At 41.2% G+C, this 26,383-nt stretch overlaps 2 protein-coding genes across 3 annotated transcripts; one reads left to right on the top strand and one right to left on the bottom strand.

Moving 5' to 3' along the window:
- Positions 1 to 4,997: 4,997 nt before the first annotated feature.
- PMM2 (phosphomannomutase 2) lies at positions 4,998 to 22,374 on the bottom strand. Of its 2 annotated transcripts, none has more exons than XM_005295245.5 (8): positions 21,916 to 22,374; positions 18,121 to 18,232; positions 16,566 to 16,642; positions 15,533 to 15,624; positions 14,000 to 14,099; positions 12,812 to 12,887; positions 10,057 to 10,172; positions 4,998 to 5,700 (listed from the first exon to the last, which is right to left on the bottom strand). In XM_005295245.5, exons 1-8 carry the CDS (start codon positions 21,982 to 21,984, stop codon positions 5,599 to 5,601), a joined length of 744 nt encoding a protein of 247 aa, XP_005295302.1. In that variant the 5' UTR covers positions 21,985 to 22,374; the 3' UTR covers positions 4,998 to 5,598. The 2 variants fall into 2 exon arrangements, with proteins under 2 accessions (XP_005295302.1, XP_008160819.1); XM_008162597.3 differs by having other exon boundaries at positions 21,920 to 22,104.
- Positions 22,095 to 25,285, top strand: TMEM186 (transmembrane protein 186). Its single transcript, XM_005295246.5, has 2 exons — positions 22,095 to 22,223; positions 22,975 to 25,285. Exons 1-2 carry the CDS (start codon positions 22,221 to 22,223, stop codon positions 23,707 to 23,709), a joined length of 738 nt encoding a protein of 245 aa, XP_005295303.2. The 5' UTR covers positions 22,095 to 22,220; the 3' UTR covers positions 23,710 to 25,285.
- Positions 25,286 to 26,383: the final 1,098 nt, after the last annotated feature.

Raw genomic sequence — 26,383 nt, 5'->3', positions numbered from 1 at the left:
ACAAGCCTCCCCCACACTGAGCAGAACTTGGCACAGAGAAATTCTAGCCCATCTCATGACAGGTCAAAACAGAAAATAAAATAAAAATACTCCTAGTAATCTGTGAGCAACAGCAGCTGGAGGCTATCAAATAGGGGAAGGATCGTCTGCTTACATAGTAATCTGACCACAGTTTGGCTGAAATGTTTTCTAGGAAGTCTGTTCAACTAGACAGTGGGTTTGAACTGTTGTAAAAATCAGAATCTTCAAGTATACGTCCCTATGGCTGCCCCACTGTAGGATGCGCGCACACGCATGCTCTTACCTGCCTGCCTGCTGTTCTTAGCTTCCCGCCTTTCTTAACACAGCAATTGAGTCTTGGTTTTTTCCCTTTGTTTAGTTATTTTGTTTCAGCCCAGTTGTGTTTTGAACAGGAGTTATCCCTTCCCTGCCTTTTTTCATTAAGGCAGGTCTCGGAAAAACAGAGCTGTCTGAAACGCCTTCTAATGGAATGCTCACTAGCACCAATAGGTTCCGCTTCTCCCACCTTGTACATTGGCCTCAACATCCCAGGCCGTGCCAGTGACTGTTGCAGCTTAAGCAGCACTTTTAGAGACTAGGACACTGAAGAAGCCTCATTCCCCCATCAGGGAAACGTGGAGGAGGGGTAGTTCAGCCGCTTAAATCCTACTCTAAGGAGACCTTGTGTCTCTCAAAGGGTGCAGCTGAGGCTCTATCTGATTCTGGTACTGACCAAAGAAGCAGTGTGCAGAACTCTTCTAATAGACAGCACAGGGAGCCTTCTTCCTCGGTACAGACTGACACCTCTTGGCACCAAGATGCACCTGGCCCGTCGACTCAGGCTTCGATACCATCACCTTCTCTGCTCTGAGATCAGAGCATGGTTCCTAGATGGTTCTCGAGCATGGAGCTAACCTGATTGGATAAGGTCCAAACAACCTAGCAGAAAACCTAGTACTCGCAAATACCTTCAAAAGTAAAATGCTTCCATTCCTGGTGTTCTCTTGGGAACTTCTGATGCTTAAGAAGAGTGCTCTCCCACGATCCTAGTGTGACAGGGGTGCCACACTGAGGTTGCTCAATTAGGGAAAACTGCAAAGAATGGGGCAGACAATCCCCAAAGCTGATATTCCAATACTTAGATTTACCAAGCCTGCACAAAAAAGCTTCTACAGTGCCTTACTGGTTGCACAGAAGCCAAAACACAGTTCTCTTAAAGCAACCCAGCTGTGGGCTTCCACCCAGACAGCCAAGTCAAATATGAAAGTTCTACCAATCCCAAAGGATCGGACACATCACCTCCCAAGTTAATGAATATTTCAGATCTTACCCAAAAGGCCAATCCTTATTAACTAAACTAACATTTATTAAAAAAGAAAAGGGAGTGAGTATTGGTTAAAAGATCAATATACACAGACATGAGTACAGTTCTGAGATCAGTTTCATAGTAGAGATAGTGAACTTTGGCGTTAGAAAGAGTTCTTAGAATCAGTCCATAGATTCAGTCCATTATTCATATCCAGGATGATCCAGCTGGGACTAGAGCTCTCAGTCTTACAACTTGAGCTTCCCCTGCATAAAGCACCAAGCAGATCTGAGATAAAAAGGATCAGGACCGAAGCATCACCAGTAATTAGCTACACAGATTAACATAAGGCAATTGCCTTATATGCTTCAATGAGAAATCACTATGCTGATATCACTATATTTACAGTTCATGTAAATGTTAAGATCTCTGAATTAGCAGAATACAGCATAGACAGCAACAGCGAACCGCGGTCACTGGGTGCCGCGATCGGCCGAACCTGCAGACGCAGCAGGTACACAAACCGGCCCAGCCCGCCGGGGGCTTTCCCTGCACAAGCGGCGGAACAAGTTAGGGAACCAGTGTGTTAGAGGTTGACAATGTAAAGACTGCAGGATGCTTAACCCTTTCTGGCCATCTGGCACCCCTAGACTGCCTGTTGGATTTAAAGACAATGCGCTCAGTCAGAGTACATTTGGCCGCTATCACAACTTCCCATTTAGGGCTTGTTGGTTGTTGCCCACACTCCTACAGCCAAGTTGCTGAGAGGTTTACACAACTTATTTTCTCCCTGTATAGAATCCAGCCCAGGTGAGACTTTAATGTGGGTCTCAGTGCCCTGAGGAACTCTCCCATCACCTTTGAACTGATGGCTTTCCATTCTTTCCACCACCTCTCCCTCAAGAGTTCATTCCTTATAGCCATCACTTGGCTAGATGAATGGGCAACGTGAGTGCTCTTAGGGTATACCTGCCATTTACTACCTTCTGTAGAGAGAGGATTTCACTGTGTCCCCATCCTTGCTTCCTGCTTAAGGTCTCTTTGGAAACCATATTAATCACACAAGCTGCCTACCAGTGAACTATCCCAAAGCCTCATGCCACCAGATAGGAAACCAGCCTACGTACACTAGATGATAGAAGGGCTCTCAGCTGCTACCTTGTCAGTACTAAGACTTCTGGGTCTCTCCTAGATCATTTGCAGAGAGGATGAAGGGACAACCTATTTCAACTCAAAGACCATCAAAGTGAGTTTTGGGTTGCCTTTTAACCTGTTATGAATCTGCTGGAAGGCAGGCTTGCCCCCCCCCAAAAGGACCAGCATATTCAACTAGCACTCAGTCCACAGCTATAGTTCTACTAAAAGATGTCCCAATAGCAGAAACCTGTAGGACTGCAACTTGGTCTTCCATTCACATTTGCCAAGCATTATGCCATTTAACTGCTGCTACACTCCTCTAAACAGTCTTGCCTCCTTGAGATGTTTTGTCCCTATGAGTGTGCCACTGCCTGCCCCTCAGCTCTGCTGCTCAAGTGAGCAAGCATAGCTTGGGGGTGGGGCCATGCCTCCCCTTGTTTAGTGTTGCAGAAACTGCTTTACATTCTTCGGTTGCGCGTGCATGGGTGACTCTTATAGGGGTGCGCCCATAGGGATAAAACATCTTGAACGCTAACGTCACCTGACAATAGCAAAAAGCTCGCAGCTTAGTCTTTATATACTAAAGAAGAAAATTCAGACCAATACAGCTCTCACTAGAACCAATTTATCCTGAGACAGACTCAGGAAATTGTATGTTGAAACGTCATCCAAGGCTGTATCAGATGATTCTCTTGAATGGTGGGCTGAGAAACACAGGAAGGGTTGGAGCTTCCTAAAGTTCTTTTTAACCATATTCTAGAAAATGGATTGGCAACAACTGTACAAAAAAAAAAAAAAAAAAAAAGCGGGGGTGGGGGGAGAAGAGACCGGAGTTTAGTTCTGTGTCTTTTACATTGCTAGTGAGACTAACAGGCATAGCTGTTCCTTTTTTTAAAAGGTAATTTCAATGTGACTGCAGTGTTGCTAGAATACACACGAGACGAGAGAAAGTGAGCTTTGCCTCGGGCCAGTCAACAACTTGGTACAAGAGAGGGAAAACAGCAATACCATAGAACAGGGATACTTAATTATTTTTTTGTCTACAAAACCACCACCACTAATAATACTGTCCATTCAAAAGCGACAGGCAGTCTGCATTTGGCCCGTGGTCCGCTTATTGACTATCCCTGCCATAGAAGATGACAAGTTCAACCCAATTCTAGGTCACTTCAGCAATAATCAGTATTTCCTCTTACTAAGCTGCAGATTGATTTTTTGTTATGAAGAGGTTGTGTTTACATATATAAGGCAATGAAAACATAGGTAATACTGGAACATTCAATACTCTGATACAAGACGTGCACCACTGTAACTGAAGATTAAAAAAATATGGGGCTGCAGTGTTCGCAATGCAGGTGCCTATGACAATCTTTCCACTGACTTCAATAAAATTTGCATTGCCTTTTGACCAATGAAATTACACTAAGGCTGAACTAACCCCACTTGTGGGGCATTGTGGCACATTCTGAATACTTTGGTCAGCTTTAGTCATATCCTGTTCGCTGGTTCGTCTGCAAGCTGTTTTTTGTTTACATAGAGGCTTATTTGTATGCATGAGACAAAATTCAATAGCTAACCTGTTTCTCAGTGCTTGAAATCTTCAGCTCACAGTACCACATAGTAACTTGTATCCTGGGTTTTCCAACTTTCATTTTCCATTTAAGCTTCATACAAAATCTAAAATAGTTTAAAACCTTCAGTATGCAAGTTACTTTTAGTGTGCAATGCAGTGTGAACAATTAGTTATACAGGGAAATGATAGTATGTTTGTGCTGCAACAAACACTCTAGGATCTGCTCTTAGACCAGAATGTACAATATAGGCAACATTCTGCTTTGCTACCATCTCTCAGTTGATTCTTCAACTTGTTATTAAATATACAAACCCCTCTCTCTCGGTACAGACTAGTTTGTAAGGCATGATTAATGTTCTGACAAGTTATTTAATTATCCTACACTGCCACTCATAGATGTGACAGTTACACTTTGCAAAGAAAACACAGTAAAGGGTGAGACATTTTAAAGGTAATTTACACAGAGATAAGGCTGCTGGGCCTTTTGTGACAGTCTGTTATATTTAAACCACATGTCTAAGCATCAGTAATTTTGCTGGAGTTATCCTTAGAGGACGATTGGAGCCGTGTTGGATCTTTAGGTCAAACAGGTTGGAGGAAAAATATTTGGTTGAACTGCAGTAAGCAAAACAGCTTAACGGAAGAGATGTTGGTTGATGGCATTACAAGAAGGAAATGGAACTGATTGGTTCTCCAGGCTTTCAGGTAAAACAAGGAGAAGACTTGAGGGGAAAAAAAAAACCCTACCCCAAACAAAAACTGTGGTGTTCTTTATAAAGTATAGAAAGCAGGAAAAAAAAGAGAAAGGCATAAGTTAGTCCCCCCTGCATCCCTTTGCAGGTCATTTTTAAGGATCTTCCCTCAGAAAACAGAATTCACTGTAGCTTAAGTCTGTTTTCAGTATTTCCAGTGTTAAAATGCCCATTTCTTAATGACCAGCTTATCCCCACAGGTCCCATTTCATTAGGTAAGAAAACCTCCTTGAATGCAAAAAAATTACTTTATTTGAAGGTGACAAGTCTCGCTCCCTGTTTTTTACTACACCTATTTTTAAAGCACATTCACTTAATGGTGTCATTTCTCCCTTATCACAGAATCCACTAAATCTAAATCCAAAACTAACATTGCTAAGAATCAAATATGCCAGTGAATTTTTAATTTTAGCTTATGAGGAGTTAAATCAGGTAGTGTTAATTTGAGCCAAAAATGTCTAGTTGTAGGAGTTTTCAATTATGTTCCCCAATGTACCACTTCAGAGAAAAAACAGCTGAATCTACATATCCTAGTTAGATAATTCATTTTTAAAAAGACATCAGTACATAACTGAATTAAACTTGTGGCTATGGGAATACAAAAGATTGGTTCCTAAACAAATTTTGCTATATTTGACAAATCAACATTGAATTCTCGCTAGTGATGTATGATTAACAGAACATTTGCTGTTTGTGAACCATTAAGAAAAAACACCACTGGAAAGAAGTGAAATATTTCATGTTCGAAGGGATTGGTATTTCTTCTTGACTTTAGCTGAACACAGTGTTTGGCTGCTGTCAAATCTAAAGGAAAACAAAAAGTCATTTATTTAAAAAAATAGCTCTTCACAGATTCTTCTTGTGTCCTCTGGTGATGTGACACTGTGGCCTACTGTTCGGGAGTCTGTGTAGATTTCATAATCATTTCCACCCTGTGGACAAGAGAGACAAGTAAGTCAGCTGCCTTCTTCACAGTACACATGTATGCCTGCTTACATACATTAAGGAAATTGTGTGTGTTGCGAAAAGGGTGGATGTCAATGGTTTTCAAACTCAAAGGGAGCAACAGTCCACTAAAAAGGTTGCTGGAGAGCCAGATCGTGCAGCACATAAACCACACACAGGTTAGGCTTAACCAGCATTTGAATTGTTGTTTACTGCGATAGTAACTTAACACATTTGTAACTTAAGGTACTCACCAAACAGTGTATAAAACAGAAAAATACTAAACGATTGGAACAGTATGCTAAAAGCTGATTTATATATAGATGACTAGACAGTGTACTAAAGTCAATCTGTCACTTACTGGTCAATATGCTCAGAGTAGCTTTTGATTATTTTCTTAGAAAAATCTCTCCAGGGTACCATTTAACAAATTCAGTGACCTTCAAAGATGGGAATAATTAAAGATATACTAAAATCACTTTTAAAAAGCCTGAGCTAAATAGTACAAACCTTTAGGCCAGGTCTAACACTACAAAGTTTTGTTGGTCAGATGTTTTTAAGGTCAGGCTTGACAAAGCCCTGGCTGGGATGATTTAGTTGGTGTTGGTCTTGCTTTGAGCAGGGGGTTGGACTAGATGACCTCCTGAGGTCCCTTCCAACCCTGAGATTCTATGATTCTGTGTGTGCCAACAGGCCCGCAAAATCCCCATGTATATGCTGCTATAAAAACTGTCAGCATATGCTGTGTCTACACAAGGGAGATTAGCCCTTCAGATTTTACTGGCCCAATTGGACACACACAAGTAACTTACTTATACAGCAAATAGGAAGCCTGTCTGTAAAATGCCTACTGTAGAGTTGATAAGAGTGACAAATCACAACTGAGTTATGCAGGTTATTTCCAACTTGTGCTAATAAACTTTTATCCCATCCCACATCTTGTAATTTCCCTATCACATTTTACAGAAAACTATTTTAGATTTTTTGTTTTAATAAAAGGTGCTTTTTTTTAATCAGGCTGTCTTACTATTGCGAGTGTACAGATCTCACCGCTACAGATAGATAAATGCTAATCTTTAAAGCCTCTTTATTTAAACATCTCGATTTATAAAAAAACACACCCTCTTTAGCCCTAGAAAGATGCTTAATACCTTCTGATGGAGGGGATGTGAAAAGGCTGGTGTGCAGAGGCATTGTTTCCCCCCACAATTTGATGCTGGGAGGGAGATGTATCAGGCACTCTGCCAGCTACACAACTCAGCTGTGCAAGGGGACAGGGGCCTTACTCCTTCATATTCCCCTGTGTGTGACCACAATAGATTTTAGTATCAAGTGGTTTTTAAAAATCTAACCATGTGGATGCCCCTTCAATGTGATCTGTAAAAGATGGGTTGGAAACAGAGGCAGAGGTTACATTAGTATTTCCAACATATGATTTTTCAGAAGCCAATGCAAGTCCTTGTTTACATGGTGTGAACTGTCTATGTGGACCCTGCTGGTGTGCACTAGGGAGCTTTTAGTGCATGTTAGCAGGGTGCACCTTGTAGACAAGCTAGGTAACTGCAGCTAGCGTGTTCTGTGCACTCTTATTTAAAATCACTCCAACAGCACAGCTGTACAGTTCAGTAACAGTACATTTGGAAGAGAGTTCTTGTGGTTTTGAGTCTGCACAGCACAAGCTGTTCTGACCCAACGGTGATGTTGAATTAGTCTAATCCAGTGGTTCTCAAACTTTTTGTACTGGTGACCCCTTTCACACAGCAAGCCTCTGAGTGTGACCGCCATCCCCCTTATTAATTAGGTTGTAAAGCAGTGACCCCTATCCCCCTTATTAATGAGGTTGTAAAGCAGGAGCCCAGGCAGAAGAACCCACTTTCAGTGTGTAACATGCCAGAGGCCCTTTGAGCTAGAGAATTTCTATTATTTTACACTGAATGGGTTAGAGCTCATGTCTAGTACAACTTTTATAAAGATAGGGGGGAGAGATATTTTATTCTGTCAAATGGCTAAACAGGAATTGGCTTAAATATTTTTGAGGAAGAAAATGCAGGGTATTAAATGGAGGTAAAAAAGTTCAGCAATGTGAGGAGGTGCCAATCCCACAAATGGGAGTATGCAGAGGCAAAACTCTTGAACAGTGTCAATTTGCAATAAGTAACCCCTCTCTCACAGTAATACTAGAGAGAAAGAAGCCATTCTTATTTTACCAGCTTGGGGACAAAGCCTTCTCTCCTTTGCTCTGCTTGGGTACAAGTTAACTGTCTCAAATAATACAGTGAAACAGTGGACACTTACACCTAGATGTAATAAATATAAAGTTTTCAGCTGTCTCTTTTATGAACTTCAAAATGGAATTCTGTTCCTTCGCCGTTCTCTCCAGCAAAGGGTATGATCTGAAACTTACTGAAATCAAGGGATTCTAGCTGGATAATTTACTAGATTTTCTAATCCTTTTGCTCATGTGCGCAGAAACAACTCTGGTGAGTTAAGAATTGCTACAAAAGAAGCTCACTGTAGTAGATTAAAAAACAACAACACAAGACTTCAGAGAATATTCATCAGTATATTTTAAAATATAGAGTCTAAATTGGGGCAGACATCATCGATTTGCCCCAAGAAAAGAATAGTTTTAGAAGCTCTTTGCTAGCAGAACACACAATAACGAACACACCAGATACAAGATTTTTCCTTTTAAATTTTCTGGACTGAAATTTATTAACTCCATTTAGTAGTTTCTACACCTGCATTTTCATCCTCAAAACAAAAATATTTAAGACGATTTCTGTTTAGCCATGGCAGAATAATTTTGCAAAATCCCAGAAGTAAATTGAAATCTTTCCATACTGTGATTTCGAGGTTAGGTGACATTTCACATTATAGCCCAAGAGGCAGGCAGATGCAAGCACCTTAGAAACATCTCACTTCTGAACTGATTATGAACTGCAATAGTTTTAAAGAAAATGTATCATAAAATTTGATTAGGAATATTTTCAAGAAATATTTTGAAAGGACATTCTGAAAATACACTAATGTTATGAAAATATTTCAATAGTAAATGCTGGAGCTGTTTTCATATCACTGAATGTTATTACTTAGACCAGAAGAAAATCTGTTTTCAAATGGAAGATTTAATACATTTTAATCTAAAGTGAAATGTTAATAAGAGTGTTTTTAGGTCAAACACTTCCATGGTATTAAAATATGTTCTTGCTGAATAACTATACTGGAAAATCTTTGTTTTTAAGTATACAGCCGTCAAGGTAAATGGTCAGTGTAGCTGGTTATGCCTTGTACATGTGTGTCAATTACAAACCCATGTCAAAAACAGAATGGAAATAAATCATTTAGTCTGGAGAAGGATTCAGAATAGGTCACCAAGTTCTCACCTATAGATTTCACCACAGTATGTTATAGTCTTGAGTACAGAGCACTGGTGTTGATCATTAACATCTACCTCTTTTACTAAGATGCTCCTCTACTCAATATTGTTATGAGCTAGATGAAACTTTATCATGGGGTTGTGTTAAAATCCCATTGAACTCACCCATCAGTTACCATAATTGTAAGCATAATCCCCCACCCAAGAATAAAAGTGTGAGAGAACCTGCCCAAGACATTTTAGCAGAGCACTGGTTTTGGTGGGGATATTGGGGGAGGGAGAGATCACACAAAATGAGAACAGAGAGAGGGTCAAGAAAGCCAAGCAGCAGACTAAGCACAGTCTGACACTGGAATAAGCCACACAGCAAGCTTTTGGGTCTGGTTTTTGCTAAAAATGCTTGGGGGCTATAAACTAAGCAACTGCTCCTCTTGATCTTCTGCACTCAGAAAGTCAGGAATTGATACATTCCTTGTAAATAAATAAGATGGCATCAAAGAAGATACCAGACTATCAATTTCTATTTACAACCGGAATATCTCATGGGCCCTAAGGTCTAGCTCCTCTGGTCAAAAAGGGGCAACAGTATAATTTAGATCACTTCAGTGAGGAATGATGAGGTTCAATAAGTTACTCCCAGTTTATAGACATGTAGAATCAGAATCAGGCCTAGATGTTTGAATATAGGATGACAGTAGTAACATTTTTCTATCATCATCTCTGGTACTTGTATTCCTTTCAGAAGAGGGAAAACTGCTCATGCTCTAGAGGCAACTTGCTTGCTGTGCTGTCACTGCCTTATACTACATAAGGGACATTAAGGGAGGGAAATATGTTTGACAAAAGATTAAAGCCATAGCATGGATTCAGTCTCTAATGTAATTGATTAAAAAGTCCTGCTTATGGAGCTTTCAGTTTGGGAAAGAGATTCTAAATGTATATGCAGAAATAGTTCAGTACTCACTGGCATGGTCTTATCTCCAAAGAAATAGATAGTCTTGTATCCATCGTTGCAGGCAATTCCTAAGCAGTATGTCTTATCCCAGCCATTTGGAAATACATCAAAGCTTATCTGCCCCCCTAAGGAAAAGGTAGACAAGACGCAAGTGTTAAGGGGTGGGGGGAAGGAACTCTATTTTTATGAAGGAGAATGATGGAGGCTGAACTCCACTGAAGCAGATTCTGATAGAGGAAACTGAACAAATCCGAGACAAAAACTACAATGAAATGGAGTTAAGGCTCAGAGAACACATCAAGACTTAGTGTAAAACACATTACAGGGATGTTACAATTGTTACCAACCCAAGTGTTCTACACTCAGGATATTCAGATGTTTAAATTTAAAAGAAATCCAAACATCTTTGGTACACCCAAACAAACCAAACTCTGGCCTGTAGCAACAGGATGCAAGAGCACAGGATTTTGATTAAGGCATGTTAGTGTTTGTGGTCCCACATTAAACTGATTTTTAAAGGTTTAGATTTCTTCCTGTCCACAGTATCATGCATCTACTAGGACCAAACTTCAATTCAGACAGCTCTCAAAAAATTTAAAAATAAATGTTTAAAGTTCAAGTGCCTGCTTCTGAGTGAAAGCAGATCATGCCACACCCTTGTTCTACACAGCAGAAAGGGTGGCAGGCTTGGCAGATTCAGACATTGAAGAAAAAGATAAGTGAAGCCTTTACTCCATTGGTCCCCTTTTTTCCAAGCCTGTAGAAGCTTCTCAGGCTTGTCTACACTTAAAACACTGCAGAGCTGCTGCGCTTCAGTATAGACACTATCTATGCCGACAGAAGGGATTCTCCCATCGGCATAGGTAATCCACCTTTCCAAGAGGCAGTAGCTAGGTTGATGGAAGAATTCTGTGTATTGCTGTCTACACAGGGACTTAGGTAGGCTTAACTACATCGTTCAGAGGTGTGGATTTTTTACACTCTGACCGATGTAGTTAAATCAACCTAGTTTTCTAGTGTAGACCAGGCCTCAGTGGGAATCAAGCTCTACAAGTGTGCCTGAATATGGGCTAGGGGTGGGTCAGCTACTCTCCGTGACACCAACTTTGCAACCAACTCAGCAGAAAATGAGTGTTTTTGTATTAATGAGGACTGTCAGGTTATCACTTTATGCTTTGAACCAATTCATTCTGAAGGGAGCCAATGCCAGAATCCCCATCACCTCTACAAAAACAATGACCATTTTCAGGGACACCACATATCAGGGACTGTATGATGCGGAGTATAAATGTTTATGCTTGAGAACTTATAGATACACAATTAAGCTCATCCATTGAGATAATCCCTCAGCACTGGAAGGAACCTACATGACTCAGTGCATACCATCTTCTGGAAAGATGCTCTCAAACACAAGTAAGATTTTCAGGTAAGAATTCCAGTCACTGAGAAACAAATCCCTTTGAATAGCCGGTGTGGAGTGCACACGACCTGCTCTTACTCCTTTTCTCTATGTTCCAATGGAATATACAACATTGTGGATAAGTTCCTGGTTCTTTGAGTATGACTGTGTTTACACTGTAAGATTTCATAAGAGTTTTGAAATAGGCAAAAAGGAGGAAGTCAATCTTTTTAAAGGCTTGTCTAAACTGGCACTTTACAGCGCTGCAACTTTCTCGCTCAGGGGTGTGAAAAAACACCCCCCCCCCCCGAGCGCAGCAAGTTTCAGCGCTGTAAAGAGCCAGTGTAAGCAGTGCACCAGTGCTGGAAGCCGTGTTCCCAGTGCTGGTAGCTACGCCTCTCATGGAGGTGGGTTTTTTTAGAGTGCTGGGGGAGCTCTCTCCCAGCATTCTGCCGTGACTACACAAGCCACGTTAAAGCGCTGCCACGGCAGTGCTTTTGCATTGCCAGTGTAGACTAGCCCTAAGATAGTGGTCTTATAAAGCAAAGCTTTTCACTCTATTACGGTGATCTTTGAGTTGCTGCTTTTATTCTAAACCTGTATTTTTCCAAGGGATTTTTAATAATGTCAAGCTTAACACTGGGCTGAAATTTGACCCAAAGTCTCAAACAGGAGGATTTTCTTGATATTTTAAAAATGTTTTGCTCAGTTTAAGTGGATGTCATCATAGAGGATTGTTCATGGCAAGCCCTGTTTGAAACTCATTTTGCCCCAAATGTTTAACACTGCCGGAGGTAGAGACAGACAACCATTTGTTCTTTCTACTGTAAATGAAAGAGAAAGTGGAGAATTTGCCCAGAGATTTTCAGTAGGAAAAAATAGGAAAGAGAAGCCTAGAAAGACACATTCTTACTGTGCAGAATCACTGTGCATCTTGTGTCTCCTGTTGAATTTCCTTTCTGTCTCACCCCCCACCCCACTCCTCACACACACACACAATACAACCACTGAAATTAAAAGTCAAGGGCTAGTAATGGAGGCAGTGTTAATGCAGTAAGTATTTGTAATGTACGTGGTGGGCAGAAGCAGCATCTCTCATTTGTAAAAATGTATTACACATTTCTGACTAATCAAGCAAAATCACTGTATGAGAGACATCAGAAGATAATGAACTAATGAAAAGAGATGCAGTTTTCCTTTTGTTGTGGTGTCTTCTACCACAAAGTACCTAACGAAAAAGACTTCATGTACAAAATGGCAGCAGCCACCCCCACCCTGACAACTGAATCATTCAGCAGGAGCAATCTGGCAAGAGGGTATGATTTTTTTTAAATGAAATTCTTTTTTTTTAAAAAAAAGTGATACCTATAGAAAATGTGAGGCCTTTTCCTGCAAATTCTCTTTGTAAATCAGCTACAAATTTCTCTCTTATATGTTCCCTCTGTTAAAAACAAAAACAAAGACGGATCAGTTAAGTGATTTCTATTTAGCAATCAGTATCAGCAAAGGCAATATTAAGCAGGGAACTGCGGTTCTATCTAGCTGCTCCCAAGTCCACGAATGCAATGGTGCAGTACTAGTATTTTAGAGCTATGTTCTGCTCAGCATACACCTGTGTAGTCTGGAGCATCTCCATGGGGCTACTATGACATTACACAAGTGTACAGTAAATGCAAACAGAATTTGATCTATACCATGTTATTTTTCACTTCCATCTGAGGATCGCAACGTATTTTACATACTAATGAATTACAAATTAATGAATTATGTATTATAACCTTGCTGAAAAGCTCAATTTCACAGATGGGGAAACAGAGGCACTGTGAGGTTAAGACCAAATTTTCAAAAGTGGTCTCTAATTTTGGGTGCCTTACACTTTTGGGCCTTAGACACACTGAAAATCAAACCCTAGTTGTCTAAAAGTTAGGCATCCAGTAACCGAGGTACTCTAAGTTAGAGACATTGTTTGAAATCTTGGGTCTTGGTGACATGCCCATGGTCACAAAAGAAGTCTGAGACAATATAGGAAACAGAGCCCAGATTTCTCAATTCCCAGTCTTATGCGTTTAGGCACAAAACTATCTCTGCCCTGGTAAACATAACTGTATTTTAAAGAAGGCTAATGCTGAGTAGTTTAAGCCTCAAGTTTAGGTTTTGTTTAAAAAGTATTAGAGAAGGTAATAAGAAATTTTTTTTACTTTCATTAATTTTCAACAAACATAAAAGCTACTAGTGATCGGTACTATAAAAAACCCAAGATACACCGACAGATGAGCATTTTTTGGAAGGATTGGTGCAGGGTGAGAAGGAAGGGAGATTTATAGTGTTGGAAACGCCTCACAACAGCATTGTGCTAGAGCACCAGAAAGAGAAAGTGAAATCAGCTAATCTGTTTTTTACATTTCCTGCAGTTTGAACAATGAAACTCAACCAACAGCAGGGAGAAAGGTATTAAACACAAGAAGGGGAGTTTTCGAAAATATAGTTTGACCATGAAAGCATCCTTTAGAACAGTGAGGAATAAGATGTAAACCATTTTAAAAATTGACTCACTTTATCAAGTTCATAGAACTCGATTCGCTCTTCTTGGCTGCAGCTTCTCCCAACAGGGCAGACATTCAGCATCCCATTTCGGAACTCAATAAAAGTACCCCTGAAAAAAAGAGTCAACTGTCACTGCTGAAAAGGGACACAAGTCCACATATATCTGAAAGACAAAAACAGTTATGATCAGATTGCTGAATCTCAAGAACTTTTGCTCTATTACTGAGATCTCCAAAAATGGCATTATGTGATGAAAATATTACAGTTTAAAGGAATTGTGTTTGCCCATTACATTAGTGATAGCTGAGGAAAACACGTAAGTTTGCATTTCAAATTGCAAAATGTAATTACCCAAGTAGAAATTTGCTTAGGACGTCAGAGTAAATATTACTACTACATATCCTGCACACTGTTGATAAAAACAGTTATAAGTGCTCAAGACCTTGTGGGTCAGATGCTCAGCCCCATTCCTCTTCCTTTGTGTAAGCAGCCAGAAACCCAGCAGGATTAGATTCCCCTGGCGTGGAGGAATCTTTGCTTGGTGCAAAGCCCCTACACTACCCGTGCTAATCTCTGGTATAGAAGACACTCCCAGTGAAAAGGACGCATGGCGGAAGCACCCCTTCACTCTAGTAATCGCTCCTTGGCTGCTGGATCAGCTCTCCTGAGGCTGTGGCTGGACGGAACTGAAAGCAACCTTACGACAGTTCTTAGCCAGCCCCAATATTGGGGAGCGGCCAGGGTAGCTTAAACCTGTCTTTCACACTCCTTGTCCTAACTGTGTGGAGCAAAGGATCTAGCTCAGCATCTCCAGCAGCTGCATTCCCAAGTACGGTGCAGGGCAACTGCTCTCAAATTTTAGAAGAAAACTTGCAAACTTATAATTTATGGAGCAATAATTCCTTTGAATTCCAAGTATCAGAGGGGTAGCCGTATTTGTTGCTTTTTACAAATCCAGACTAAGAGTCCTGTGGCACCTTATAGACTAACAGATGTATTGGAGCATAAGCTTTCGTGGATGAATACCCACTTCGTAAGATGCATGTAACGCGTGTGACAAAGTGGGTATTCACCCACGAAAGCGCATGCTCCAATACATCTGTTAGTCTATAAGGTGCCACAGGACTCTTTGTTGCTTTTTGAATTCCAACTGCATCAAGAAAATTCCTTTTACACCAACTTTAATTTTCCCTCCCTGGGAAATGAAAATAGGAGGTATCCCAATCAGCACCCAATATTCTGTCTTTCTAGATTTGTATAGAACAATTTGTTCTATGGGGAATAAGTATTTCCCTGTTCACTGGCAAGCAACTTTGGACAACCTTTTCTTTTGATCCTTCTTCACCTGCTCCAATAGCAGAACTTGTCTTCCTATGTATGGGATTGCTGGAACAATAATATATATCTATCTCAATTATACAGTGTGCCCTCAAACACAACCATCCAGCTCTAAGTGGACTGGACATTGTCTTCCAATTGATGCTCAATATCCCAAAAGTGGGAATATCCTCTCCCCTACGAGGTGCATGCGCATATACCTACCTTTTCTTTGGCAGTTTAATCTTTGCAATGTAACTCAGACAATAGTTGATTAGATCTTGGAGCAGGTCCTCACCCAGGTGACTTTGAATGCTCTAAACATACAAAAAGACCTATCAGCTATAGGTCCAGAATTCAAGGTTCCGAAAGTAGCTAATTGACAACACAGGTTTTGGATATTCATGTATAGCAGATCCCAGAAAAACATGCCATAGATAAGTGATTCTCCGTTAGTATGTGTGCAGCACTGGTATGGTAGGCTCCCATTCTCTACCTTAATTATATACTGCTGTGCTGGGCAACTGATCATCTCTCCTTATAACATGCTCCTCCAAGCCCCTACTTCAAACTGTGGGTTAGAAAATGCAGGATTGAATGGAAAGGGGCAGACAGTGGCAAGTACAGTGTGAGATACCACTGCCTTAGATATCAATCTGGGTCCTGAACTATTTTATTTTCCATTCTGACATAGCTAGATTGAGACACTTAAGATCATCACAATATTAGATTTAATCAACAGTATTTTCTCATCCACTTACAGTATTTCTTGCAGTGATTACACTAATCAATCAAGAGTTCACTTTATGAGCTAGATCCTAAGCAGCAGCCAGTACACTGCACTCATTTGGAGGGTGGTGAGGGAACGAAGATGAAAGCCACCTTTCCAGCTTCCCAATTCTCAGGCCTGTCAGGGATCAGATATAATTTAGAGTAGCCTCAAGGTTGCTCTAAATGAGACCCAATTGCCATGGAAATTCTATGAGCTGGGATCACTAGAGGGTTCCAGCTAGGATCCCTATGCCAGCAGCTAGGAGAGATGTCACTCAAGAATTTCCCATGCTGGAAAAATTCTCATCTAACCAAATCTACCAGGTTTTGAGCAGCACAAAACAGGAGGTTTGTGGCAAGGATCTGGCCCCATACCTTGTGTCAGTTTACAAAGAGCAAAATGAACAGTCAATTATACAAATAAAAGACAACATATAAAATAATTTCAGATTTTATTAAAAAATGATCACTAAAACTGCATACATACCTGCTTGCACAAAAATTTCCCATCTTTGTATGATACAAGACCATTTTCTGGAAAGACGTAGTCAAATTTTTCAACCACTAAAATACAAACAAAAAAATGCTGCAGCTTATACATTGTCTTTCCTCATACTTTATAGTATGCAAACCCTTTCAAGTCAAAATACAGTAGTTTTTAGAATATTAAGCACAAAAGTTACACACTTGTAATGTCCAGTGAGAGACTCCAAGGACCTAATCCTGCAACTCCTCTGTATTTATTCCTCCTTCTGAAGTCACCAGGCGTCTATCATGTGAAGAGCTTGTAGTTAAGTTACATACATTTAGTGTTAAGGATCTGACTCCATCCTTAGCACATTTCTTTGTGCTTTATTACTGTAAACTGTCCTGGATCCAGTAAGTATTGTAAAACTTTGGAACAACAATCTGGATTTAAATTGATACGAGAATGAAGGAAAGTTTACTTATTTGAGTGTGATTTTTTTAATGCAACTCTGCCTTATTAAGATTTGTGTGTGTGTATTTAAATTGAATTATAGGAGTATTGAGTCTCCTCTGAAATATGTAATTCATATTAGAAGATGAAAATATATGGTTACAAAATGGTAAATCCAAGCAGCTTGTTCTGCGCCACTATATTTCAATAGGAAAATGTACAGTACTATTTCTTTCACTACAAGCTGTGTGATATTGCTGCTGAAACTAAAATTCAGCATTCAGATTCAAATGAATTTTGCAGGAATAGGTTGAAAAACACTATCAGATCTTTTCTTGAAACAGAATATTCTGTTCCACAACTACTGTGAAATCACATCCTTATCTGAACATTTGCAGTAGTTGTAATACTGCTGGAGATTATTTCAGGGTATCAGGATCTTGCTAGTGTAGGACAAGATGACTTCCTAGAGGCCATGTGAAACAATGATTAGATAAAATGTTCGTGGTATGTAATGGGCTTGCATACTTGTGAATTATGGAAGGCTATTAATATTGATCTTCCACATTAAAAATATTACATAGAGTTAAAAAGGAAAAGAACCAGATTTTCTTTTCAGAGCCACCATCTAAGAAAATCAGCTCCTGCATGGATGAACACATTAGATAATTTAACAGCCTATGTAATGAGATATGCACAACTCCAATTTAAAAAGATGTTAAAATATATATGTTACTACAATGCCAGTGTGGAGTCAGTAATACATTCTCGGTAGCAATCCCTTAAGAAGAAATGTCAAGATCTTTAAGATATAAAATCATTCTACCCAAAAGCATAGGTACTAGATAGGACTTTTAATCCAGCTGGTAGCTGTCCAAATAGGGTATAAAATTCAGCAATTGTCATATGCTAACCTGAGCAGGTTCTGAGTGGGACAGTAAATAACTAACATTTCATGAAATTGGTGTGATATAATAAAAACAGAGAAACTGATACTCAGAACAAGGAATAAGGAAGCTTGCATTTAATGAACAACTCCACTAGAAAGGGTTTGTATTTACGCATCAGGACTTCCTCATAAGCCATTCATTTCAACTTGGATTGCATCATCCTCTTTTCTTACCATCGTCTCCCAGCTGTTCTTGAACTTTGTCAAAATCTGAACCACCTACAACTCCAACTCTCACCTTCTTCCGCAGCTTCTGCAGAAAATCTGCCATTTCTGCTGTGATTTTCTAGATTAAAAGAAGAGTTTACAATTTTTAGGTAGTCTAGGTACTTTTAGCATGAGTTACCAGTTGACCGTAAATACAACAGTGCAGTGGGAGAAAGGTCACTGGGAACTAAATTGTGTAAGGCTTTAACAAACAATATGTGAGCTTTTTAAAAAATGCCTTTGATAAAATCTTCCCTTAACAAGGAAGCCACTATAGCTCACTAATGTACCTTGTTCCCTACTGCTAAAAAGTAAAAAAACTGCACTGGCTTCTGAGGTGTCTTCTAGGGCAGCCTCCACATAGACTGAACTAATCCCCCTCCTGCCCCCAGTTTGGAAGTCAGAGACATCAGTAAGTGTAGCACAATGTCCATATCAGAATAAATGGCTTACAATCATCACACTGAACTCATAGGTTAAAAAAATGGCGCTTATGAGCAATGCTGCTTCCTGAAACCAAGAAAAATTGAGAATCCAGGAGCTCCCTCCCCTAAACTTCAAGCCAACAACATACTATACACCCTCAACTCTCTCAAGATGGAACAGTAGGCATTTCCTTCAAATTACTGGCATTATCTCCATTTGTAATTCATTGAGCTTCAGTCAGCTCACTCTCATTCCAGCCAGCCAGCTATTATTTATTGGGACAAAGTTACTCCTAAAAACAGAACAAAACACTGTAAATAATATTAAGGTACGCCATCATCTTAAATCTAATGAATTAAAAAAAACTGAGTTAAATTAGTTTCAGGCCAGACAACTGCCCACGAGCACCCTTGCCAAAGTTTTGTGGCTTTATAACATTTTTTTTTTAAGATGTCTCTTCTGTTACTGTGTGAAACACTCATGCAAAACAAAGGAAACAACAAAACTGGCTATATGCGAAGTACTGTCAAAGGTACAAAGTAAATAAACTGAAAAACAGTTGAAAATGTCATCCGCGTTTTCGATTATAGTTACACTGAATATACAAAATATTCAAAAGGAATATGATTTTTATTTTGAAGCGATTACAAAAAATCTTGTTACAAAAAATCTCAGTTTGATATAAACTCAGTGCATATGACTATATAATTATTAATTTCCTAAACATCGCATGCAGCTTGTTACTTTTAAATCAATAGAAAATAAATATTCCAGCCCTTTGGGGAAAAAAAACATGAACTGCACTTTTATTTATTTTTCTGAATCTCAAAGTGAGTTCTATTAATGTCTGTTCAACAAAATCCATCCTCCAGTGTAATATAATTAGTGCTAGCAGAGGGGTTTTGGAATAATTAAGGAAAGATGCTCCTGTGACAGTTAAACATTGGAGCTGACAACACAACATGCTTCTTAAAGCAGAATCCCAATACTGACACTGAACTCATCCCATGTGGCAGCAATGGATACTTTAAGCTTGCTTTATGTAACAACTCCTCTCCCACTCCGACCCTCAGTGTACCGGTTCCTATCCTTTCTGGACTACTGTACCAGTTTATCAGACAAAGGCCTCACGTGAACTAGTCAAGCAGTCTCCCATTTAGCAGTATGCACTATAATATCATGTGGTGTTTGTTTTAATCCATGTCTCCAGTCTCAAAAGTCACCTAAATCAGAATGGACAGGGCTCATCATTAAAAATAGCAACACAGAGTACTAGTCACAAAGCCCTAAGTTTCTGGGTGGCTACTCTTTCAGAGTTTGCACATGGGACAGAACTGGCGATCAGGATGTCACAGCAACAAATGATTTTTGTAGTGTAGTGGCTCTTTGAGCTGTGGTCAAGTGAAAAATTATCTAAGTTGTATTTTCTAAATGGAAAACCAACCTAATTCTCAATTACTGGGGGACAATCCCCACTCATTGATGTATTTTGCTTTCCACAACCAAATCTCTGTACAACTTTTCATGAGTGATGTACCCAAGTATTCGAATTCTAATACCTAAACTGTATTGTTCAATCTATTCACCTAAATTTGGGTTATTGCAGATTATGTACTCTATGTATCATATGACTTTTAAAAAATAACTTTGTATATGTGGCTAATCTAAGATGTAAACACTCTTTTCCCAACCTAGGTTTATATACTTTTTTTTAACATTAGCTTTAATACAAATATTAAATCTATCACAAGTGCAACTTGTGTGAATATTTTCAGCCAAAACCTATTTTTACTGAAGAATATAGATTTGGGTCAACCAAAAATTAATGCAAAGGCATGACAAATTTGCAGAACAGTTTCATACCAAAAAACTTTTAAAAAGAGTTTTGATTTTTTTTGTATTTGAAATGAGTTTTGTTCTGAATTTTACGTCAGTTTTATTTTTTAAAAGTTTTAAAAAGCTCTAAAACAGAATGAAATATTTAGTTTGACCCAAACTATTTTTTTTTAACATTTTGGTTAACTGAAAAGTTAAAAAAATGTTCATCCCACATCAACCTGAAACTATTTTCCTCTCCAATTTTTCAGCATAGCCAGTTGAGTTGAGGGAGTGAGGAAATCAGTTATTTGCACAGCTCTAATCACAAGTCACTGTCACATGGTGTTGACAAGCCATAATACTAAAATGCAACATTCCCATCTTCCATCAACATGACAAACTCAGCATGAAAAGAACATGACTGTAACACAGGGTCCCCCTACTGGTGTAAAAGTGATGCAGGGAATGTTAGCACAGGAGGGCAATTGTAGGTGCCAGATCTTTGGTGGGACTGGAAACTGCTATTTTCTAGGTCTTTGATAGTAGGGCTTTGGAGCGGAGCCCAGAGCTGGAGTGCGGAGCAGTGGAGCTGCAGGTTTTTGCCTGGAGCTGAGCAGGAACACAGCTCCAAAACCCTGTATAGTGTAGCTCTCAGGGTTTGTCAATTGCATATGTTAGGAGTCAGAACTGACTGGTCCGAGACCGTATCACTGATAACCCCGCCCAAACCACATCTCTCACCCCAATAACCGACCCTATGCCCTCCCCAAGCTCCTAGTCCAGCCAGAGACTCCCCTAATAATCACCTGCCCAGGTCCTTCTGCCCTGCAACTCCAGACTCTTCCCCCCCAGCTCATCCCTATACTCCATAACCTCCCATATGTCCCCCATGTAACCCCACAGCCCAACCCAACCACCTCCCCCACACCCCATATCAGCCCAGCCCTATATCCCCCCACAGCCCACCCCAACCCCATAACCTCCCCCACACCCCATATCAGCCCAGCCCTATATTCCCCACAGCCCACCCCAACCCCATAACCTCCCCCACACCCCCATATCAGCCCAGCCCTATATCCCCCACAGCCCACCCCAACCCCATAACCTCCCCCACACCCCCATATCAGCCCAGCCCTATATCCCCCACAGCCCACCCCAACCCCATAACCTCCCCCACACCCCATATCAGCCCAGCCCTATATCCCCCACAGCCCACCCCAACCCCATAACCTCCCCCACACCCCCATATCAGCCCAGCCCTATATCCCACACAGCCCACCCCAACCCCATAACCTCCCCACATCCCCATATCAGCCCAGCCCTATATCCCCCACAGCCCACCCCAACCCCATAACCTCCCCCACACCCCATATCAGCCCAGCCCTATATCCCCCACAGCCCACCCCAACCCCATAACCTCCCACACGTTCCTCCATGTGACCCCCCAGCCCACTCCAGACCCCTCTCCCTGTGACCCCCTCCAGGTCCGAAGCCCCAGGGACGCCCCCGCCGGCTCACCTGCCTGGGGGCGGTCAGGGTCCCGTCCACATCGAAGAGGCACAGGACGCTGCTGCCCGGCGCCGCCATACTGCGGATGAATGAGGTGGCTCAGCCGGGAGCTGCACTCGCTTCCGGCTCTGCGCGACCCCGCCGCGGTGGATGCCGGGAACCCAAACAGCTCCACCGAAAGGCGCCCGCAGGCCGCCACCCCCACGAGCCCGCCCACAGTGCCACGCGCCAGCCGTGACGTGGTTCCACAGGGCGCCGGCGCAGTAGAGCGACGGTAGCGGCGGCGCAGGCGCGTATCCTTTCTCCGCGTTGAGATGGTAAGGGGCCGGGGGCTGGCGTTGGGGGATGCGGCCCGGTGCTCTCCTCGCTTGCGGTTGCGGCACGAGGCGCCGCTCGGGCCCAGCGCCCGCTCGCGGGGCACGGCCCTGGCGGGATTCGCAGCAGTGCTCGGTGCTAGGCGCTGTACACGGCGCCCAGCGGGACGGGCCCCGCCCCCCAGCGCTAATACTCCGCCTCTCAAGGTCCGGCCCCAGCAGCAGCTGTGCTGGGGAGAGGGGGGCAGGCCGCCCTAAACGGCGGGAGAGGGAAGGCGCGGTAGTAAAGTTTCCTCGGAGGGAAGCACTTAGCACCATGCCGGCAGACACGCCGGGGAGGTGGCGCTACCTAGCGCCTGGACAGCCCCGACAGGCATCATGACGTTTCACAGTGTGCTGGGGCTGGTGCTGGTCACCTTGCTGCCCTAAAGAGAGGATATGGGGCACCCCTGGGCCCTTCAGCCTGTATACACTGTGCATTCAGGTGCTTCTGATCAGATCTACACCTCTATAGCAAGTAATTTTGGCTCTTTTGTGCTGTGTAAACAGGCCTCAAATTGAAATCTGCACATGACTAAGTTTCTCAACACAAACATGAGCTTCACCAATTCCCTTAGAACAAGCTAGGAATGTAACTTCTATACACCAATTGTCCTCAAGCTGCTTAAGAGACAAATATTGTAATAATTGCAATTCTCTTGTAATGCCAGTATTGAAGGATTTAATGGTGTGGTATGGGAATGTTTTCTTTTAGGCTGGAATCTTCAAAATTAGGACTAGACTCCATTTGCTACCTTCCTTTGGGAGATCTCTACCAAGGGAGCTTTCAACAAGATTGTGGAAAAGAGAAGACACGTGCCTAGCCCGTTGCTTTGGGACCCATATGTTCTTACAACCACAGAGATGGCAACCTGACAGTGCTAATTTTTATCCTGGGACAGGGCTGGCACCCTACAGATGTACTGGCAGTTTAACCCCCACTAACAGAGTCTTGGACAAGTCGATGATTGAGAACAAAGAACAGTTCAAACTGGTCTACAAGTTTCCAGGAATTAAATATTGTAGAATATTTTCAAGAATGAAGTTGCTACAGACTGCTATAACCATAGTCATCCTCCCGCCTGTCTATCACCTCTATCTGCAGGAACAAGTTTCTCAGGCTTTTGTGTTGTATGTCACTGGCACTGCTTGCTTTGCTGCTGCAATGCTGTATGGTATAAGTTATTTTCTCAGACGAATGATTGGACTGATGTACTTAAATGAAGCTGGCACTATGGTAAAAGTGGCACACTTGACATTTTGGGGAAGAAGGAAAGAAATTTATTGTCCAGTTGAAAGTGTGATGACCTTGGATGACACTGGAGATGCCAAGAATGAAGTACTGCTCCAGTTTAAACAGCATAATAGTACACAGGTTTTATATTTTACTCTAACATTTGGCCATATTGTGGATAAACAGAGGTTTGCCCAAATATTTGGAGGATTTTAGTAACTCAGATGCAATGACCAACATTTTCCAAGAGTCTAGTTTGTTTAATGTTTTCCATTGCTCTTCATTGAATTCATCACATCCATAGCTTAATAGATTTGTAAGCACTCAAATACAAAACCTCTATGAGCAAATATGCACACCGGTGTTTCGATAAAGGGGATACAGTGATGTAGCAACCCACTAGATAGATATTCCTGTACAACTAGTTTCAGATGAAAGCGGAATCTTATCCTACACACAACCATTATGTAAAGAAATATAGTTTAATACTCATGTCTGATGGTAACTTACACAGTTGAAATCTTAATTGTTTCACCTTAATGTGCAGTTGCAGTCGAGCATGGTGGTGGTTTTTTTGTGTGGCTCTCTCAGCTTGGCTTTCAGACTGTAGGATGGCAGTTAAAAAATATTTATTGGTAAAACTGAGCAAATATAATTTGCTATCATAGATACAACCGTAGCAGCCCACTGTGCCATTTTTAGTCTCTTGTGAGACTGCACTTTCAATTTATATCAACTTTTGATCAGGAAAGTCTTAATTATTTATATTAACATGAAATATTAGTAAGTTATTAAAACGGTATCCTGGTACAAGGATTTGCAAAAATATTGTCATGGGGATGCGGTGGAATTGCTTGCTCAGTCCCTTGTCTTCTGGACTGGCACCAACTGGGAAGTGTGCCACTCACTTTTTTCTTTAACAGTTCTTATGTCAGATCAAAACGTGTTAATAGGATCCTGAGTGAATTTTGGCCATTGTTCATCTGTGGCTTGTGGGTTCAATGCTTGGATGATCTTCACAAGGCTCTAAACCTTGCTTGGAGGAAAAATATGTTGCAAGAGAATATCTACTTCAACTATGTGAAAGCAAATAAAGTAGCTGAACAGTGTCTCAAGAGCCCTAGTAAAGCATTTTAACTTGTGTACACAGTGAAAAGGATCAAAAATTCTGACGAGAAGTATCTTACAGTAGTACTATTTACAGACACATCATCAGGTCGCTGTTCAAGTTTAAAAAATATTTTCTTACCCTGCTCTATAGACAATATCTTAGGTTATTGAAACAGAATTGTAAGCATTTATTTTTCAGTGCTTATGCTCTGTTGGGATTTTCTTTTTCAATTTAACCAATTGAAACGGTCAATTTCATTTTCTTAGGCGTAGCATCGTAATATGTGGGTTGCAAAAACAGCAGGGAAATGTTATTTTTAAAAGATTTACATTAGAACATAAAGAATCATGGAAATATTTGAATTGGGCTGAGATTTTATAAAAAGTGTGTGCATGCACAGCTTCATTTCATCACTGGTTGGGATCTTTCAACAGCAACAGTGCCCATACAGGAGCTAAATGGCACATCAGTTCAACATATCCTTTCACTGACTGGACTACAGTTAGAATAAATTTGCTTTTTTGCTGTTTACTGTACTTATCACAAATTAAACACAAAGTTGTACTGTATAAAGTTTTAACAGACTCCAGTTGTGTTGCTTACTGATATAGAATGACAGATAATTAAGCAGATTTATACAGCACAGTATGTATTTTAATAAAAATGTAATGGCTACCTTTATTACTATCATGTGAAAAATTACAAGTGTTAACACAAGCAAACCATATGGTATAGTGGGAGTTGTTTAATTAAAGCTGCACAACTTCACATAGCATGAAAGTTCACAGGAGTAAATCTTGCCCAGTGCCTCTCCAGATATGGAATGCTCTGGTTAGAGAAGCAGTATCTGTGTTTGTGTTGGCTTTTGGCAGTCTCACAGAGGGCATATAAAGTCCCATCCCCCACCCCCGCAACTACTTGCACAGCTATGTGCACCTGGGGAGGCTGGAAGAACCACTATTCAAATCCTCTATTTTCCCCCCTACCAACTGAAGACAGCAGCTTTACTGCTCCATGGCCTTGGGTGGGGAATAATCCTTACCAGCCAGCTGGAAATCAGGAGCAAGATTTATTCCATAATGAGAAGGAGGCCTGTACATGGAGAAAACATGGACTCAGGGCAACCCAGGGTGGGGCAAAAGGGCAGTTTGCCCAGGAGCCCTTTTTGAGAGGGCCCCCAAACCTAGTGGCATTGCAAGCTGATGTATCACGTTACAACATCACTCACTGAAATTTGGCCCAGTGAGCCTTACCCTGGGGTGAGTGTGGGGCAGGCTCACTGTCAAATGTTTTGCCTAAAGTCAAATAATTCCTAAAAACGTACTGCACGTTAGTGCAAAATCCTCTCTGCTGCACTGGTATGCAAGAGAGTGGAGGAAGAAAGATAAGGATTAGGGAACAAGCTGCAAGGCAGGATCTTATGAGTGCTAGGATAAAAGGCCAGCCAATGTGAGATTGCCATGTCCCTAAGGATATGTCTGCACTTTGAGCTGGGGTTTGATTCCCAGCTTGAGAAGGCATCTCTACTAGCTATGATTGAGCTAGCACACTAATGGCTTATCTACACTGGCAATTTACAGTGCTGCAACTTTCTCGCTTGGGTGTGAAAAAAACACCCCTCCTGAGCGCAGCAAGTTTCAGTGCTGTCAAGTGCCAGTGTAGACCGCACTGTGAGCTATACTCCTTGTGGAAGTGGTTTCTTTAGAGTTCTGGGAGCACTTTAGAGCGCTCTGCCGCAACCACACAAGTCCCGTTAAGGCGCTGCCATGGCAGCACTTT

This window comes from Chrysemys picta, chromosome 10 (assembly GCF_011386835.1).
Source record: "Chrysemys picta bellii isolate R12L10 chromosome 10, ASM1138683v2, whole genome shotgun sequence".
Lineage (NCBI taxonomy): Eukaryota > Metazoa > Chordata > Testudines > Emydidae > Chrysemys > Chrysemys picta.
Note: the sequence above shows the minus strand (reverse complement) of the source record. Positions and strands in the feature narration are given on the sequence as shown.